We start from the raw sequence: 18,341 nt of genomic DNA on the forward strand, positions 1-18,341 counted from the left end.
CTAAGGCTATTGTATTTTATATTTGAGCGTGCACCTAAGTCTTTGGGTACTATGATAAAGTGATGTTTAACAAATCCCTTTCTATCATCAATTCAATTCAGCAGCTATAAATGATTATTAATATTATGATGAAGAACCAATTTAGGGGGTTGCGCGTGTCAAGTAAAGATCATGTTGGGCAAACATTCGTGATTCGTGTCGCAAACATGTATTGTAAAGAATGTAAAGATGCAATGGAATATTAGCAAATGCCACATACTATACAAATTCGCGACTACACACTAATATCGATTGCTAATTTTCAGCACGCGATCTCCAAATCTAAATCAACATGAAAGTTACGCTACAAATTGCTAGTTATTTTTAAAAACGGTAGGAAGTAATGGACAGCTATATTTGTAGGATCTGCAAATAGATGAACGGCAAGTCGGCAACTGAATGGGCGTGTTCAAGAACAGACTGCGATTGGCGCGCGATTAAACGTCCTACGGACAAACTACACGTTACATTTACACACGAACTCTGGGGAATGAGGATAAATGCGTGACGCTAAGTAGGAGGCGCTGCAATCGTTTAAAAAGCGGCCAAGTGCGAGTCGGACTCGCCCATGAAGGGTTCCGTAATTAGGGGATTTATGAGGTATTAAAAAAACTACTTACTAGATCTCGTTCAAACCAATTTTCGGTTGAAGTTTGCATGGTAATGTACATCATATATATTTTTTTGTTTTATCATTCTCTTATTTTAGAAGTTACAGGGGGGGGACACATTTTACCACTTTGGAAGTGTCTCTCGCGCAAACTATTCAGTTTAGAAAAAAATGATATTAGAAACCTCAATATCATTTTTGAAGACCTATCCATAGATACCCTGCACCTTTTAGCAGCCAAGGGCCACATAGTAGTTAACGAAGTTGACGCGGGCCGCACTTTGATAATATTTATGACTTTATCACACATTGTCAAAATCAAAATATCTTTATCAAAATAGCCAGGGTGGCTCGCGGGCCGCAAGTGACAGGTTCACGGGCCGCATGCGGCCCGCAGGCCGCGGGTTGCCGACCGCTGCCCTACACGTATGGGTTTGATGAAAAAATATTTTTTGAGTTTCAATTCTAAGTATGGGGAACCCCCAAAATTTATTGTTTTATTTCTATTTTTGTGTGAAAATCTTAATATGCGGTTCACAGAATACATCTACTCTACTTACCAAGTTTCAACAGTATAGTTCTTATAGTTTCGGAAAAAAGTGTGTATGATCAGATATTATAGGTTTCTTCTATGGCAAGTATATTGACGAGCAAAGTCGGGTGAGGAGTTAGTGGAAGTTAAACACCTTATGTGTGATAGTATAAGAACATTCTGAACGTTTATTCTCTAAATGCCTATTGTTTTATACACGTTAGGTTGCGCTGACACAAGCAATATGCGTTTATGTCGCAGTAAACCAAAGCGTTACTACTAAACACTAAAAGTGGACATTTACCACATTACACCTCCCCCGAAAGTTCCTCTCACCGCCGGGGTGGCAGAAGAAAAAATTTAAACGCATGTTACTTGTTTACAATTTTTTCTGAAATCAATACAAAAAAATATTAACAAATTATATAGGTATAATGCAAACAATCTTTATTTAGCTAGGTTCTTATGTGTCGTAAGTGTCGTAGTCCTATTAAGGAAAAGAAAAAAAATCGTTGTGCTAATAAAAAAATATCATCACTTAAAATGTTGTCATCTCTCAAACGTTAAAATATTAATTTACTTCCTTTTCTCATAAAATATAAATCTCCTTCTTTAAAAACATTTACCTACTCTTCATCTTTAAAACATTTACTATTCAACTTTAAAACATTTAGAAACAATTGGTATTCAACTTTAAAATATTCACTCTCGCTGTTTATAGTTACGGTATCTCCCATAATTCTGATAATAAAATAAACTAATGCCGTATTAAATGTTAAGCCTTTCACGGACACCTATAAGGTCGACTATGATCAAGGACATAACTGGGTTGCGCCTCTGTGCGCACCTTCACCTATCAATGCTATCCATAGCAATTCTTCAATAAACACCTAGGGCATGGTCACCCTTTATCAACTCTATAAAATGGCATATCAGGCCAGGCTGTACGGCTCTGCCTGTACCTAGAGACACAAATGCATTAAGACAATAAGTCTCCTACAACTTTCACGGAGGATACTGTATATCACACTATGATCAAGTACGAAGGACTAGTGCTCTAGCTATAAGGTCACATTTTATAAATAAATGTGCCTAAACTCCTTAAAACTTTCAAACTTGTACCGTACTGTAAGCTTTCTATAAAAGAAACATTATTATTTAACTTTCAAAATTAAAAAAAATGATGTAATAAATCAAACTTTCGCTGTATATCAGGTGATCAGTCCGACACGTAGCTAAAGTATCAATCATTACTAAGAAACAATTAAATAATGTTATTGAATTGAGTTGTTAATTATTTAATCGTTATGCGATGTATCAAATTTCATTCATCGCTTATTAAAATATTCTAACTCGCGGCAAAGTCTCGCGGCCTAGTTAAGTTTTCTGTCGACGTGCGCACAAAGTGTGGCACGCGCTGCAAATTGCAACATACATGATTGAGGACACTATTCGACACTTTTAATTTTTATATTATATTATGGCTTCTTATGAAAATTATTTATGCTCGAAACGAAATTGAGTTTAGCGACAACCTTTAATAATTATGAATGATTTAAATATGACTGCTACTGAATTGGAAAAAAAAATGCTGGCTTTTAGAGAAAAATAATTAAAATAATAAATTACATGTAGGATTTACATCCTATTGCTGCGTGGCTGGCCGTCCTCGGCTTCGTCTTCGTCCGGTCCGGTGCGAGTTCGCGACCGGCATTCTTGCTGCTGCTGGCGTGGCCTGGCGAGCTGGCATTTCCATGTGGCACTCGCTTGACGCTTCGTATGGCTGGCTCTGCTTACGATGATTATGATGGTGGGCCGGGATAACCCTGGACTCCTCTTGAAATGGGCCGGGATAACACTGGACACCTCTTGATTTGCGAGCCGGGAAACCCTGGACAACGCTCTTCGATCTTCGCTCTTCTTGATTTCTCGTGGTTTCCGATTTTTGATGTTGGTTGGTTCTTCTCAGGTTGTTTCTTGATTCTTGATAAGCTGGTTGGTTCTGACTGCGTGGATTGGTGTTGAAAAAGTGGTTCTTCTTTTTTTTCTTTTCTTGCTTGATTTTTCCTTCTTTCTTGAGTGTTAGTTCCTTGTTGGTTCACTGGTCTGGATCGCCATCAAATACTATAGGTTTCTTCTATGGCAAGTATATTGACGAGCAAAGTCGGGTGAGGAGTTAGTGGAAGTTAAACACCTTATGTGTGATAGTATAAGAACATTCTGAACGTTTATTCTCTAAATGCCTATTGTTTTATACACGTTAGGTTGCGCTGACACAAGCAATATGCGTTTATGTCGCAGTAAACCAAAGCGTTACTACTAAACACTAAAAGTGGACATTTACCACATTACAATGACATACACGGACAGACAGACAGACAGACAGACATGACGAATCCATAAGGGTTCCGTTTTTTGCCATTTGGCTACGGAACCCTAAAAAACACGTCTTTAGGTATGCCAAATCGAAAAAAACATAAACCATAGACCATAGACTACAGATTTTTTCTGGGTCCCTGACGGTTGGATCTGTGGGCATTTTATCTAATTGCGGCTGACCCCCAAAAAACGCCTGCGCGATTAGAATTTTATAGCTGTATGCCAAATATGGCAATCACTGAGTGTTCAATACTTCACTAGATAATTTAAAGGACAAGGGCCTAGACATAAATTGATAAATCAACTAATAGTTTTTTTTTTAACTTCTTTAAGGGTTAGAATTAGAACGGTTTTTGCATTAAGTATTATAAAATTAGCGTCGATTTGAAGGCCACAGCAAGCAAACATTATTTGACTTGACTGAGATTGAATATGCTGAAGTGTTTACGTAAATTCAATTCTACACTACCAACCTACTGTCTGTGAACTATGGCACTATCAACCTGACCAGAATAAAGAGTCGGGAGTACACCCTTCAATGAGCATAGACCCCACATTGAGCATAGCTCGTAATAGTGCTTTATGAGCACACATACATCAACCAGCTATGCTATGCTACACGAAACCCCTCTAAAAAGCTAACTCAGCGCAACTCAAGCCCTCAAACCCGCCACAATCGCCCTCAAAGATAACAGCACTTGATCGGCTTCACATCAGAACTTTCACTCGAAGGGCCCACGTGGCCAGTGCCACGCTCTACTTCCTACTGAAACGTTAGACAGGAATAGACCGGTGTGATGGCAAAAAGGCGTATAATGCTTAGAATTAGTAAGATTTTTGCTGCTTTTCAAAAACGGATAGGGAACCTTGTAGGCTTCGCGACTCGTTCAGGACATTGAGAAAAATAACTAGTTTAGGACTTCGTGTTTTGTCCGCAACCGTGAAAAAATCTTTGTGTTTGGGACGTAGACCGAATAACTGCGTTTCCAAATTGAAATGTAGACGACTGTGGTGCTTTTTAATGTACATGACATGCAAGGCAGGACACTTTACAAGTTTCACAAATATAATAAAAACAGGAGGTCTATTCAGATTTCTTATTATCTATTTGATATGGTTATGGTTGAAGAAATGTCACTGTTGATAGCTGACAGATCATATCAATTACAAAACCGTACCTAACAGATAAAACACCGCTCCAGGTGCCGACACTACCGACCTACTGGCAATTCCATGATTTTTACATAAATTTAATTCCCAGAAAAAAAAATAGGAAGGTTCTATGGCACTCTTTTTAGGGTTCCGTACCCAAAGGTACCCTATTTACCTTTATAATCCCCACTTATTGCGATATTTTGTGTGGATTTATTTCCCCGCATAAGATAGTTCATTCCACTGTTAATTAGCATTACCTGAGTATAATTCTGCGCACTATTGTCCAAACCGGATTTACGGACACCTAAACATGTCATAAGCATAACCTAACTCGCATACCTGATTCAATTTACGCTAAACATAATGATAGCAAACGAGGCGCGATATTTCTGAGGTCATGTATGGCGCAAACATTGTTTGCAGCATCAATGCAAAATGTGGTTTAAATCTTGGAGATGAAGGTTCAGTTTACTTAGGAAAGGGTTTCAGTATCGAATGTCCTCAATGACAGTATCGGGTGTATTGGTATATTTTTATTGGACACTTCAGGAAGCGACTGATGAGGAGGATGTGTGAGAGAGATCAGATTTATAACGACTTTAATTGGCAATAAACTGAGAAAATCTCATTAGTTCTACATTCATTTTCGCAATTAACGCGATCTCGATACTTATATGCTGGCTTCTTTTGTCCAGTCACGCGACAATCAGTCGATAAAAGATTTATCGATCGGAAATATCTTAACGACAACAGATATTACATACACAAATATAGATATACATATCATGAACTAGAGGTAACGAAGGTAATATTAGATCTTAAGAATCAAGATATATTTTTGTAAACATCTTCGAAAATGTGTGTACTTAATAAAAGGAAGGTTGACGACATTCGCACAAATCAATACATCTGCAAAGCTTTTGGTAAATATTTTATGAACTGAGAAACGGGGCGAATCGAGATACAGAGTAAAATAAATAAGAATTATTTTTTATGTTTGGGAAGAAGGAAAATTGATGATGGTAAGAGGACAGAATAATACAATGAACACGTAAAATGTAAATCACTCCTACCGTAATGGATTTTTGTGGATAACATATTTCTTTCCACATCACATTAGTCTCCAAAAGCCCACCATACAAATAAAAAGCAATTTAAATTTGAAATCAATAGTGAAGGAAATATGGTTGTTTTTCTTTTGTTTGAAACTTTGGATTTAATTTAATTTAGCATCCCAAATTAGGGAGGTATAAACCTAATGTCACGCTTGCTGCGGTACGGGGTCCATTCGACCTCACATTTTATGTTTAATAAAAAAAACGGAACTAGATACAGCAGCCATATCCAAATCATAACAAAGCACTATCAAGTGCATAGCACAAGGTCATCGAGATAGCCAGATACTGTGACAGTGGCATTTGATAATGATAACGATTTGTTTTAAAGCCGGCTGAGACATGTAGGTTATTGAAGGTAGCTAACTAGCAACATTATTAAAATGGAAACATTTATTGTTGTGTAGTCCGCCTCTAACTAAAGTAACACATATACACCGACTAGGTGCTCCACTAGACTCTGACCACACTAACTTTGCACAAACTTAGCAGTAAGAATGCATACATATCCCTATAAGCTCCATACTTGCACTACAGTACCTATGACTACTTACCGACTCTATAAAGATAAACGAAAACTTTTCGTATGATTTTGTCGGTGGCGCTTCCATAAACATAAGCATACAAGAAGTTAGCTTAAACTGATTTGAAATATAGACCGTTATCTTCATGTTACTATATCGATTTTGAATTTGACTCTGGTGCCTAATAATTTTGCCTATATTTCTGTTATTGTAGTACAATGTATCTACTACCTACTATTTCCATATTGCTTTGCAAATAGTGTGGTTACATTTAGTTTACCATATTCACAAGAAATCATTTATAAAACGGATCCCTGTTTTGTGTACCATAAAGTTTAAATTTAAAAACAATTTATAGTAAGTATTTTAACACGACTAGCATAAAATGGAATGGAGACAAGTTCCCACGTAAAGCAAACAAAAGTTTAACACTGCCCTAAAAAGCTAAGAGTGAGAGGTAGTGACGTCACAATGTCTATTTTACAAGAAGAAAGTGAAATCGACAACAAACGCCTACACAGTGGCTGCCGAATTAAAGTATCTATGTGGGTCTTTATTATTTCCCATAAAGTTTTAAGTCATAATGTACTTATTGTTTGTCCGCATTTTCTCTGGCTCTGGCTTCGTGTGACTCTTAACTGGGAATTCGTTAGCCTTATTGCAAAGACATTAGGACCACCGAGTCGGTTAAGTGTTAAGTTAAGAGTACTTAAAGAGTGTTGCTGTTAATACACTCGAGCGCAATGAAAATAGGTTACTTTCTATGGAAACTTTCGTTTTAAGTGACCTGTTTTATTTGATCTTAAGTGAACAGTACAGTCACAGTACAGCTGCCCGTAGCCGTATCTAATATCTTAAACGGATAGAATCATGCATTTCTGTATGACGTAAGTTCAGTAATTACACTATCTAGATTTATCTGATCAATTATCAGCGCTAATACATATTTAATCATATGACTAAGCAAGAAATATTAAACTTTCTAATAAAGTGTAAAACTATAAAATTATTGACAGTTGAATGAAATAAAACGGCCCGATTCGAACTTTACGTCAAAAATTTGCTAACGATACGACATGGATCTGATGGAACGGATATGTCAGTGTCGAAAGTGACGTTTATTCAAACAAAAAGTCACTTTTGTTTGAAGAAACGTCACTGAAAGAATATATACATAGCATTGCTGCTACTACCATCATATTTACTAGAAATTTGTTTGTTATTTATCGTCAGTGTCAGGATATTTATTCCAGAAGAAAAAACTAATGTGGCAACGTTGCAATTATTTCTGTTTTTATCTATTGCTTAGCAAAAGGCAATTAAAAATAATACCTAGTACCGTCAACTTTATTGTCTCCGTCATAGACTAGGAATCCTCTAGACGGAGTTTAGAGCAATTATTTCATGAAACCGATGCTGCCAAAAATACGGGGGTGCGGGAGACGAGATGAGCGAATCCCCGTGCCGTGATTGGTCCGTTCAAAGACACGGACCAATCACGGCACGGGATTCTGACACTTTGACTCGAAGATGGAGTAAAACTACCGTATATAGTGGCAGAGGGAGTAGCGTTACTATGCTCAGTCTAGAGGATGTCTTGTCTGTGGTCTCCGTTGACGGTTATAAGGATAAACGATTTAATTGCTGTAGATAATGTAGATATCAAGAATAAACATCTCCAATCGCAAATTGTTGCATGACAGTTGCAGCGTGAATTCACTCTACCTATTAACCTCCTAAGGCCCAGGGTACAAATTTTTGTACATATTCGAAAAAATATTTTGAACTTTCATTGAGTAACTAAGGGTTCCAAATTCAAAAACAACACAAATGCTTCTGGGACTCAGGAGGTATCAAGCGTGATGAGTGACACAACAACTGTATTTATTTGTGTCGAAGTATAGTCAAATCTAAGGTCTTTGTCTCTTACCATAAGGACGAGATTTGCTCGTATCTTTATACGAATAAACCTGTCAAAGCGTCCTTATGGCAAGCGACCAAGTGGGACTTTTTGCTGCGACAAGCCCCATTTGAACTATTCTATCTCTTTATTTATTATAATCCTTAGGTTAAGAGTCACACAAACCCGCCTCCAAAAAGCCAATCTCTTACAATCGAAATTAAACATCACAATTTTAAAACAACATGCTTAAATTAGGTACACACAAACTCGTTCGGGGTGAACGCTTTGTGCTAACTACTAGTGTATAAAGAGCTTTAAAAAACAAACACAAGCACCAAAAGGAATAAACTACTAGTGTATAAAGAGCTGTAAACTAAAAACAAGCACCAAAAAGAATAAACTACTACTTACTAGTGTATAAAGAGCTTTAAACTAAAAACAAGCCCCCAAAGGAATAAACTTCAAGTTATAAATTGAATTTCCAGTGCCAATTCAAATTCGCACGTATTTAACGGTATTTAACCACACGAAAAACAATACAACGCGTTTAAACAAATGCAACTACGATAAGGTCGATAAGCATACGACAAGATAACACGTAATTACAAATAGGTACCTATTTATAACATAACTCGCGGAATTTTACTTCTATACATACCTATAGTTCAGGAATTTATCAAATTCAGACTTTATTCTTATTTCCATAAGAGCGCCGTAGAAAACATCGCTACAGTTTCAGTAATGATATTTCCATATTCCTTGGTTATCAATATATATGTAAGTTAACACACTCATCGTTCGTAATTATTGTTTCAGACAATGTCAGGATGTCCAGATTTTTGTCAGGATTTTTTTTTTTTACATGGTAACCTTAGGTGGTGTTTATCTAACTTACACTGCTTGCTATGCTTGCACTATGCTTGTTATTGTTAATAGTCACCTGTATTAGTGTATGTTGAATCACTAATGCTATCTACAATAAGTATCTATGACTATGAAGCAGGGCTTGTTAACGTTACCAATTCACATTATAAAGTAACGTTACTTAACGTTAAAATCATAAAAATACCTTATTACCGGTAGTAAATGGTAACGATACTTGATAACTTAACATTATTATAACGTTAGCTAGTTAACGTTAATTTTACCGGTAATTTTACTTTTTATTGCAGGGCTTGTTAACGTTACCCAATTCACATGATAAACTAACGTTACCAAACTAACGTTAACACTATCATTCTTTAGGCTGATATTTGCTTGTAATTTCATACACAATTTTAAGGCCAGTAGACCTTATTGACCATAAATACGGCAGGGCTTCTGTCAAATTGAAATAGAATCAGTCAAAATACATTAAAGATAATTATGTACGTTAGTAAAACTCAACTTTAATTCTAGTAGTTAAAGTTCATAGTCTTTTGTCATTATTCTTTATGTTTATCAAATGAAAGAGGTGGTATTCTACTTGTTTAAGATCTTTGTCCAATATGCATTGCGTCTCACTCTCTCATTAAGCAAAATGTGAGACGCAAATACACAATGGACCGAGATTGGACAGATAAAATACCACCCGGCTGTGTCGGAATATATTTGCCAAAATAAGAAGGTTGCAAAACGTCATAAATTAGTTTGTTAAATATGATGGTATAGCTAATTCGTTACTTGGTCGGTTTATATTAGGTACAGGCGTCTTTGATATAATATACGTCAAGATTATATAGGTTGGATAATGTCTTGATTTTTTTTGTGAAATATGGAGGTGTTGCTGAAATGTAATTTAGTCGGATTATATTAAATGAGACACCTATTTATTGATGTTACTGCTTGCTTGTAAAATAGTCTGGTCAGCACAGTTCATAATGTATGAGAGCTCTACATGAATTCTCACACCAGAGATTTTTTGAGATGTGATAACCTATGTTGCAAATACTATATTTAAAAAGAAATCTCCACAAAATATGTCACATTCTTTTAATAAATCCAAACTATTATTAAAATACAAAAAATATATCAAAACATGAATCCGACACTCGAGATTTTAATATCATTTTATTTTACATTTCCAATTTCCGTTTCATTTACACCCAATATTAAATCTTTTTCCGTAATAAAATGCGTATATAATTACTGTCATCATCTGTATTTATTTTATTTCTTTAACCCCTTATACATAAACGCGCTACAAACTTCAATTAGCTAATAATAGTAATAATCGTTTGTCCTTATCTGTCACTTTAACTTATGTATTTGTAAGTAAGGGATAAACATAATTGAACTAAATCAGGCCCGTAAAGTTTATGAATAAAGTGGTTAATCTTTATTGCACAAAAGAAAAACCTTATAGTACAAGAGGCGGACTTAATGCCATAAGGCATTCTCTACCAGTTAACGATGGCTTGTCCTCCGGGCCATTTGATCGATGACCTCCTTTGATTATTTATTTTTAATGGACGCCAAAATCCAGACAGGAACTTCGATTTTGACATTTACCACAGTAATGCGGTCGGTAGCAATGTGGCGCTTCAAAATTGCTGCAGTCGACTGCATTGCTGTAGAAAACGTGAAAAAGGTCATTCAAAGGGTAATAGGGTTATATACACCGCGGGGGTTATTACCCGAAAGATTTAAACCAACGATTTTAGATCCTAATTAGAGTATATAAAGTTATATAACACATAGTCCAAAAACCCTTAATTTAAGAGATATTAATTATTTAAAACAAATCACAAGTTAAAAAATCTCAATTCTAACACACCCTTATGCGTGACGTAGCCACCAACTAATTTTACACGCAGACGCACTAACTGCATGGTTATTAGCCAAATTCGAACTTCTAACGAAATTTTGTTCTGTTCTCAATCACGAGAGTGCAAACTATTTACCTTCACGATAACTGGGTGATAGTTTGACGAAAATGACGAAATTGATGTCAAGATATGCGCAAGATAAAATCTTTAAATTTGATTGACTGTAATAAATAAAATTCGCCATGCCGCATTATCCTCCGGCTCATTTAGCGGATATTCACTTTGTGTACGGATTTGGAAACCCGAAGAACTATGTGCTTCCGGCACGACGGACCCACTTCAGCCTCGTTCCCAGTTCGTAAATTGGCTAGACGAACAATACCCTGAGAGGTGGATTGGCCGTGGAAGCAACGTCCTAACCTGGCCCGCCCGGTCACCCGATTTAACGCCATTGGTTTTTTTTCTATGGGGAACTCTGAAAGATAAGGAAGGAATACTCAACACCAGTGAAGTCTGGAGAAGAATTATTAATAAAAATTCGAACGGCTTCCGAAGAAATAAAGAACACTTTTGTAAACCTAAATAATGAAATCCGTTTAAAATTAAATCTTTGTGCTGAAAACGGTGGTACACACTTCGAAAACCTAATTCATTCTTCTTCTTCAACCTAGCGTTTTCCCGGTCTAGCGCCAGGGTCCGCTTTCCTGCTCAGCCTTCTCCACTTTGCCCGGTCTTCGGCATCCTCAGGTGTGAAAACCTAATTCATTAAATTAATAAAAAAGCGTAATTGTTTAACATAGTTGTTTATTTTACTTTACTCAGTATAAATCAACACATCGAGAATTTAAAATACGTACTGATAAGCATGATCGATATTTTAACAAAAGGTCATTCATTGATTTTAACAAAGTAATCATCCCTTTCCAGCTGTAGTATGAGTTAAAACAATAAGAGACATGATTTCTTTCGGATATAATCATGGTTAATGGCTTTGGTTATCTCACTCAAAGGAAAAGATTTTATCGCAAAGTTTCAACAATAATAACTGCACTGTACCTACTGTTGTAGTAATTAATAAAGTTTTGATACATTTTGTGGTATTTTGAGGTGCCAATCAATTGAAATAATTTCAACGTAAACATGATCCTAGACATAACTTGACACTTCTTGTCATGGAACACATGTCACTGCATTCGCCGTGCATCGTATGATATCGGAGTGATTCGTGAAATGTCATGCTCGCTCTCTGTGTCTCTACTTGAGATTAATTAAACTCGCTCACTCTCTGAATAAAGGTTTGTTCACAAAGAAGCGGTAAATTAATATGATTTAATTTGTACTGAAATAGTAGTTTAATTAAAATATATAATTGGACCCATGTTGATATAACATTATTTACTCGTACTGTCGTCAAAAATACGTGGTTTAAATCTTTCGGGTTATTAAATCCCGCGGTGTATAAGATGAAATGATGCATTAATAAAACTTTAGTTAACTAACAATATTATATTAAATCATTAACAACTTTGACAGCACGATCTCTTCGCAGGTAGGTGCTCTACAAGGAGTTTATATTACAACATTATTTCCAAGAAATAATCTCTCATTATTAAATTATACAACGGGACTTAATCGCGTATCGTTGTATAATTTAATAATGTGTAAAAATCGTGAAAGTTTAAATCAGTGTAATCTCTCATTGTTACGAAAATGTTGGTAGGATGGCTTTAGGTTACTTTTCGTTCATATCGTCTTGGATATGGGTGAACATGGTGTTAATACACTCAGTATCAATCAACCTGTAAAGATATTGTAGCCTGGCCTTTTCTCGAAAAGTCTTCTAGAAAAATTTACGCTCATGTCGTCTCGGATATGAGTATATTTGGTATCAGTGCATTCAGTATAATATCCTGAACACAAATATATGAGATGACAAGCGCGAAAGTGGTGAGGGTAGTTACTGTGATGCAAAGTTTTTACCATTTTTCTTTTAAACATACCATGTGGGGTACCAAATGAAAGGGCCTTGTGAGTAGATCACAAATATATAACATACTGTAACACTTTTACTACTTAATCCAACAAATTATTTGAAAACGTTCAAAAATTTCACAATGAGTTGATTTCCAACTGCTCTAAATTGACTAAGATAACTTGATCCCAAGTTTCCTTGCAATTATACGTAATCGAGAGCCAGGCTCATACTAGTTCTCATGTCGCGATGCGCTATCGCTAACAAAAACTAAGCGTTACGAATTGCTGACATTTGCTTCTTTTAGTTTCTCTACTCAAGCATCGGATGACAGGATCGTTGAAAAGGGACAAACATATCCTTTGACGTTACGTTACTCTTCTCGTGAATTGTCAAATTTTAAAATTCGAAATTAGCTTTGGAATTTGTCCGGGTGGCTATTCGAAGTATAACTTGGTGGACGGTACTTACTAACCAAATAAGCTTGAGATCCAGTATCATAGATAGTTGTAAGACTTTAAGGGTCTATTTATATCTGACTGTGCATCCTGTATTCTAAACGTTTTGTGAATAGATATAAAAATTGACACCTATCATTTTTCACATAAACACAGACACTTTATGCATTGAATTATTAAACCTTAACGCAATGCCATAAGTCATAAGGTATATTTTCCTAATATACCTTGATGCTAATTCGAACTTTGTTATAAAAGATGTCATTTTATATCATTCGCGCGTGCATTTCACTCGTACTAGATGAAATATGTATTGGTGCGAGCGAGACGGTTGGGCGAATGATAACAAAATGATATATCTTTTTGACATCTTAAACAAAGTTTGACTTGGCCTCTGTGGAAGCCTGGAAATACAGCATACTTCATTGACTTTTTATGCTGGAAATTGATTTAATTATTGCGAGAAAAATAAGTATGTAGTCTTCAATAACTTGTACAGTTATGTACTGCCAAAAAACTAGAAGTGTCCATTAATTGTGTAGAACATTATTTGCTGTTTGTTTCCAAAATCATGCTGCTATTCTGCGAATATAGCAGTTCCTCGGGCAGATAAATTAAACATGATCGAAACAAATACTATTAAATTAACCACAATAGTAAACTTTTCTCTCAGTGTGGGATATTCTCGGTCATGGAAAACTTACAAAATTATTGTTTTTTTCATTAAATCTATAATTAATATTATTGTCGGGAGAAATTCTGACCGTGTAGTCGTATAAGCTTCATAGCCCATTCTTCAAAAAAATTCTAGTTAGAAATTACTGTTTAGGTAGTATAAAATAAAAAATAAAAAAAATGTTATTTCTAAAAAACGGGAACAGATATCAAGTTGTTAATTCGCAGACGGGTATTCAATATGATATATAATTCACCCGTGTAGAAACATTTTACTGTGCAATTAATGTAACTTTAACTTTATATTGACTCCACTATTAGTAATTCGGTATTGTTAGATTACAAAGTAATCTGGGAATCGGTAATCAGATTACAAAGTAATTTCGAGTAATCGTGGAACCAGGAATCAATTACGAAATGCCCATCTCCATTTAATATGTCTTTGTCTCACGGAAGTTTTGTTATTAAAATTGCCCATCTCTGCTTGAGAGTGAATGAACATTCGCTCGATTGTCAACGATGATGGCACCTATCAGTTAATCAAACGGTAAATAAGCAGCTGTTAACGTTACCTACTAACGTTAACAATGGTGTATCGATACCTTTGACTTAACGTTAGCTCAAATTGACAGCTGCTAACGTTACCATTTTGTTACCGGTAAAGAGTAGTATAACTAACGGTACCTGGTCTAACGTTAGTTACAACTTAACGTTAAATCTGTCACCTTGTGGTAACGATACCAACTTTTTAACGGTATTTAAAGCCCTGCTATGAAGGCAGTGGATGGATGTCTAAGTTTAATAAATAATAATACAACTAATTTTGTTTTAGATACAAATAAAAAGTAAATTCAAAATTATAGAAACCAAGTACCATGGAACTATTCAAGATGCTCAAGCTTTCAAGCAAAAAAAAATTTATCAGTTACTGAATGTAATTTTTTAAGGTAAAAACTTGAAAATAAACATACCTAGTTCCACATTGATAACTGACAATTTATAAATTATAGCATAAAGTTCTATGGAACTTGCTATGTTAACCAAAGTCACTAGTAAATTCATCATTCAGAGACAGTTTTAATATGGCGGTTTATTTACATAAGGTGTTGTTGGCCAGTTAAAAGTGTTGCCGTAAGTATATACAGGTTTTCTTCTTTATTAGAAGTGATTAAAAAGGGTTTTGAACACTTTTGGAGACTGACAGTAGGAGATAAATTAGGTGTTGTTATGCCTACAAGTACCCCGTCTGTCGACATTCTGTCTAAGAACGCGTTAATAGTGGATAACTCTACTAAAATATGATCAAACTCTACTAAAATATGATCAAACCATTTTTGCATTGCAGTTTCATTTAGATACACACTGTACTCTTGTGAACAACAATCATAACAACATTTATTAGTTTTATTACAGCCGTAGGCGGTCAGAAGATTGGTCATATCTTACCACAATTACCACAAGCTATCAGAATGTGGTGTAGATAAAGTAATAACTGACACCTTTTTTATATAACATCCCATATTATAACACAACAATTGTGGCACTTGGTGTCAAGTTTATATACTGCATAACTGACTATTGCATATATTATGCATACAAGAAATCACTGTGTGGACAGGATATACATAGCAACATTATGCAAAATATAGGTATGCAAACAAAAAGTATGATATTCTCTAAACGAAGAGAATATTGCTTCAAACAAAGTTAAATCTCACTTCATGAAGTGGTCATCTGTTGTTGTCATTAAGGAATCTTGTATAATCAACCACCACAAAAACACTAGATCATCTCTTGAGATAATTGGCCATGATTGTTATAATGATATTGCATGAGTCAGAGCTTGGACAAGTGGAAGAGAGATAAACAAATAATAGAACCCTTACTTAATATTATAAATGCGAAAATAATGTCTGTCTGTTACCTCTTCACACTTAAACGGTGGAACTGGTCGTCTAGCATGAGTAGCGTTCTCGCGCGCGACTGCATACTTGAAGTCGCGCAAGATGTATGGAGTCGCGCGCGAGAACGTAACTCATGCTAGACTGCTAGATTTAAGATGGAATGGTATGTTGTTTTTAAACGGCTACATGTATATGTTGAAAAACTTTTTCTTTTTCATATTCTGTCTGATTGTCAAAAGATTGTCACTTATTTTAAGTGAATCTTAATAATCACAGTTATAATTGTTATAAACAGATGTCCTAAAGACCCAAACAAGTCAACATACTACAGGAAAAATATGATTAACCCGCATATCTCACATTTTTAGAGATAACAAATGCTTACAATAGTTATGAGCACTAGGTCATCAAAAAATGACTGAGATTGGCATGATAACAAACACATCAAAACATCATTAGGTGACAAAAGGTTACCTTATCATATAATATTATGTTAATTTTATTTGGTTTGCCAGAGTGATGTTTATGGAGAAGATAGTTCTTGTTTATAACCAATTTGTCTATAATTGCTTTCCATCTATAAAGGGATCCTTGATAGTAGAACAACATTAACTTTGATAGTATAAACTAGTCCAATAATCCCAATAAGGCCTAGTTTACCCTCTGGGTTGGAAGGTCGAATGGCAGTCGCTTTCGTAAAAGCCTTCACCAATTCTTGGGATTGGTTGTCAAGCGGACCCTAGGCTCCCATGAGCCGTGGCAAAATGCCGGGACAATGCGAGGAAGATGATGAGTATGAACTAGTCCAAATGGTGCAAATAGCAATCACAGTAGATTTAAATAAATACATATAGAACATGTAAACATACCTTGAAAGAGCTGTGCACTAACGTCTCATCCAGGTCTATCACCATACACTTTTTATGCATATCCTGGTGTCTAATTGGCGGTAACAGTGGTCGGGGGGCATGGTCTGCCATGATGAGCAGGGGCGGGGAAGCCCTGCCATCCACACTGTTCGTGCCATTGCCAGGGGGGCCCTTCCCGCGGCCACCGCGCCAACAGCACAGTAACGACCGCAGGAATCCGCCACCCCCGGACTTCTTACTGCCCAGGGGTGTCGACGACACTGGCGTGCCATCACCTTCACTGTGCTGCCCGCCAGGGGATGACCCTAAAACAACCATCGCGTTACAACTCACTCTAAACATCCTTAGCACACGCGGAAGCTCCAACTAAATTTTATATGTGGGACTGCTGTAAGGTAAGACAAGCTTTCAAGGTTGCTCCATAGAATGTTATTGCGTCCACCCATCCTAATTGTTTACCTCTACTCCCATACGCACGACTCGCTTTCAACAATGTAACACACAATAAACCACCGTTTCAATAACGCTCCCGACTCACTAATATTTATAAACCACCATAGGTAACACTATACGCTCTAATTTGATGCCAGTAACAGGTGTAATTCGGTTTAGATTTACCTCTGTCGGATCCATAATTGTTTAATTGCTCGTCATCCCGAGACACCTGAGTTATAATGGACGATGCGTCCATTTAAACATTTGTTTTGGGCCTTAATGTAAATGGCAACGAAGTTTTTGTAAAATTTTAACACCATAAAACTATTTTTTATCTCCCTTCTATCTTACAAAATGGCAGGCTCTTGGCAAATACCAACTTCAAGTGCAACCAACATAAGAATGGCTTTTAATATTTGTCTCTTTCTAATACAGTCATCTCACCTTGATTAGAATGAAACGACACTGTTTATCTTTTATTTCTATATTGCCACCCTTGATCAACTGCTAAAAATAGTGAATAGACGTTCAGAACACAGGAATTAAAGCAATTTGAATGAACAAATTAATAGATACATACACAAAGCAAAATATTGAAACGTTATATTATTTTAACGATTTGTTATATTTTTATGATGAGTGTATTAAATATATTATTTTTTATGTTTTAAGAAACAATAAAACGACACAGAAAAAGTGTAAATTAGGTTTTAGAACGAACGTCATAACTTCAAAATTCTTCAGAATGTAAAGAAAATACATAAATGTTATTATTTTGTCATTTTATTTTATAAGGAAATCTTTTTATTTTGAATCCCTACATTTATATTCCATTGTTTATTTCTTATTATGTAATATTACTTGTGTTCAGAACAAAGTATAATAAAAAAAAAAACTAGTACAACATTGCCAGGTACAATTATTATTTAAGATTAGGGTAATTATTTAAGATTAGGGTAAAATTCTCGTAAAATTAAACCAAAATATTGACACCCAGTGTCAAATTGATATCATATACTCACAT

General features: G+C 35.6%; 1 protein-coding gene across 1 annotated transcript in view; it reads right to left on the bottom strand.

The window, feature by feature from the left end:
• Positions 1-17,719, bottom strand: part of LOC134648362 (carboxy-terminal domain RNA polymerase II polypeptide A small phosphatase 1) — a 36,935-nt gene extending 19,216 nt beyond the window's left edge. The window contains exons 1-2 of the mRNA XM_063502883.1: positions 17,501-17,719; positions 16,883-17,187 (exon numbers count right to left, since the gene is read on the bottom strand). Coding sequence (XP_063358953.1) covers positions 16,883-17,187; positions 17,501-17,573 — 378 coding nt within the window. The 5' untranslated portion in view covers positions 17,574-17,719. The remainder of the gene's footprint in view (positions 1-16,882; positions 17,188-17,500) is intronic.
• Positions 17,720-18,341: the final 622 nt, after the last annotated feature.

The sequence above is a fragment of the Cydia amplana genome, chromosome 5 (genome assembly GCF_948474715.1).
Source record: "Cydia amplana chromosome 5, ilCydAmpl1.1, whole genome shotgun sequence".
Classification (NCBI taxonomy): domain Eukaryota; kingdom Metazoa; phylum Arthropoda; class Insecta; order Lepidoptera; family Tortricidae; genus Cydia; species Cydia amplana.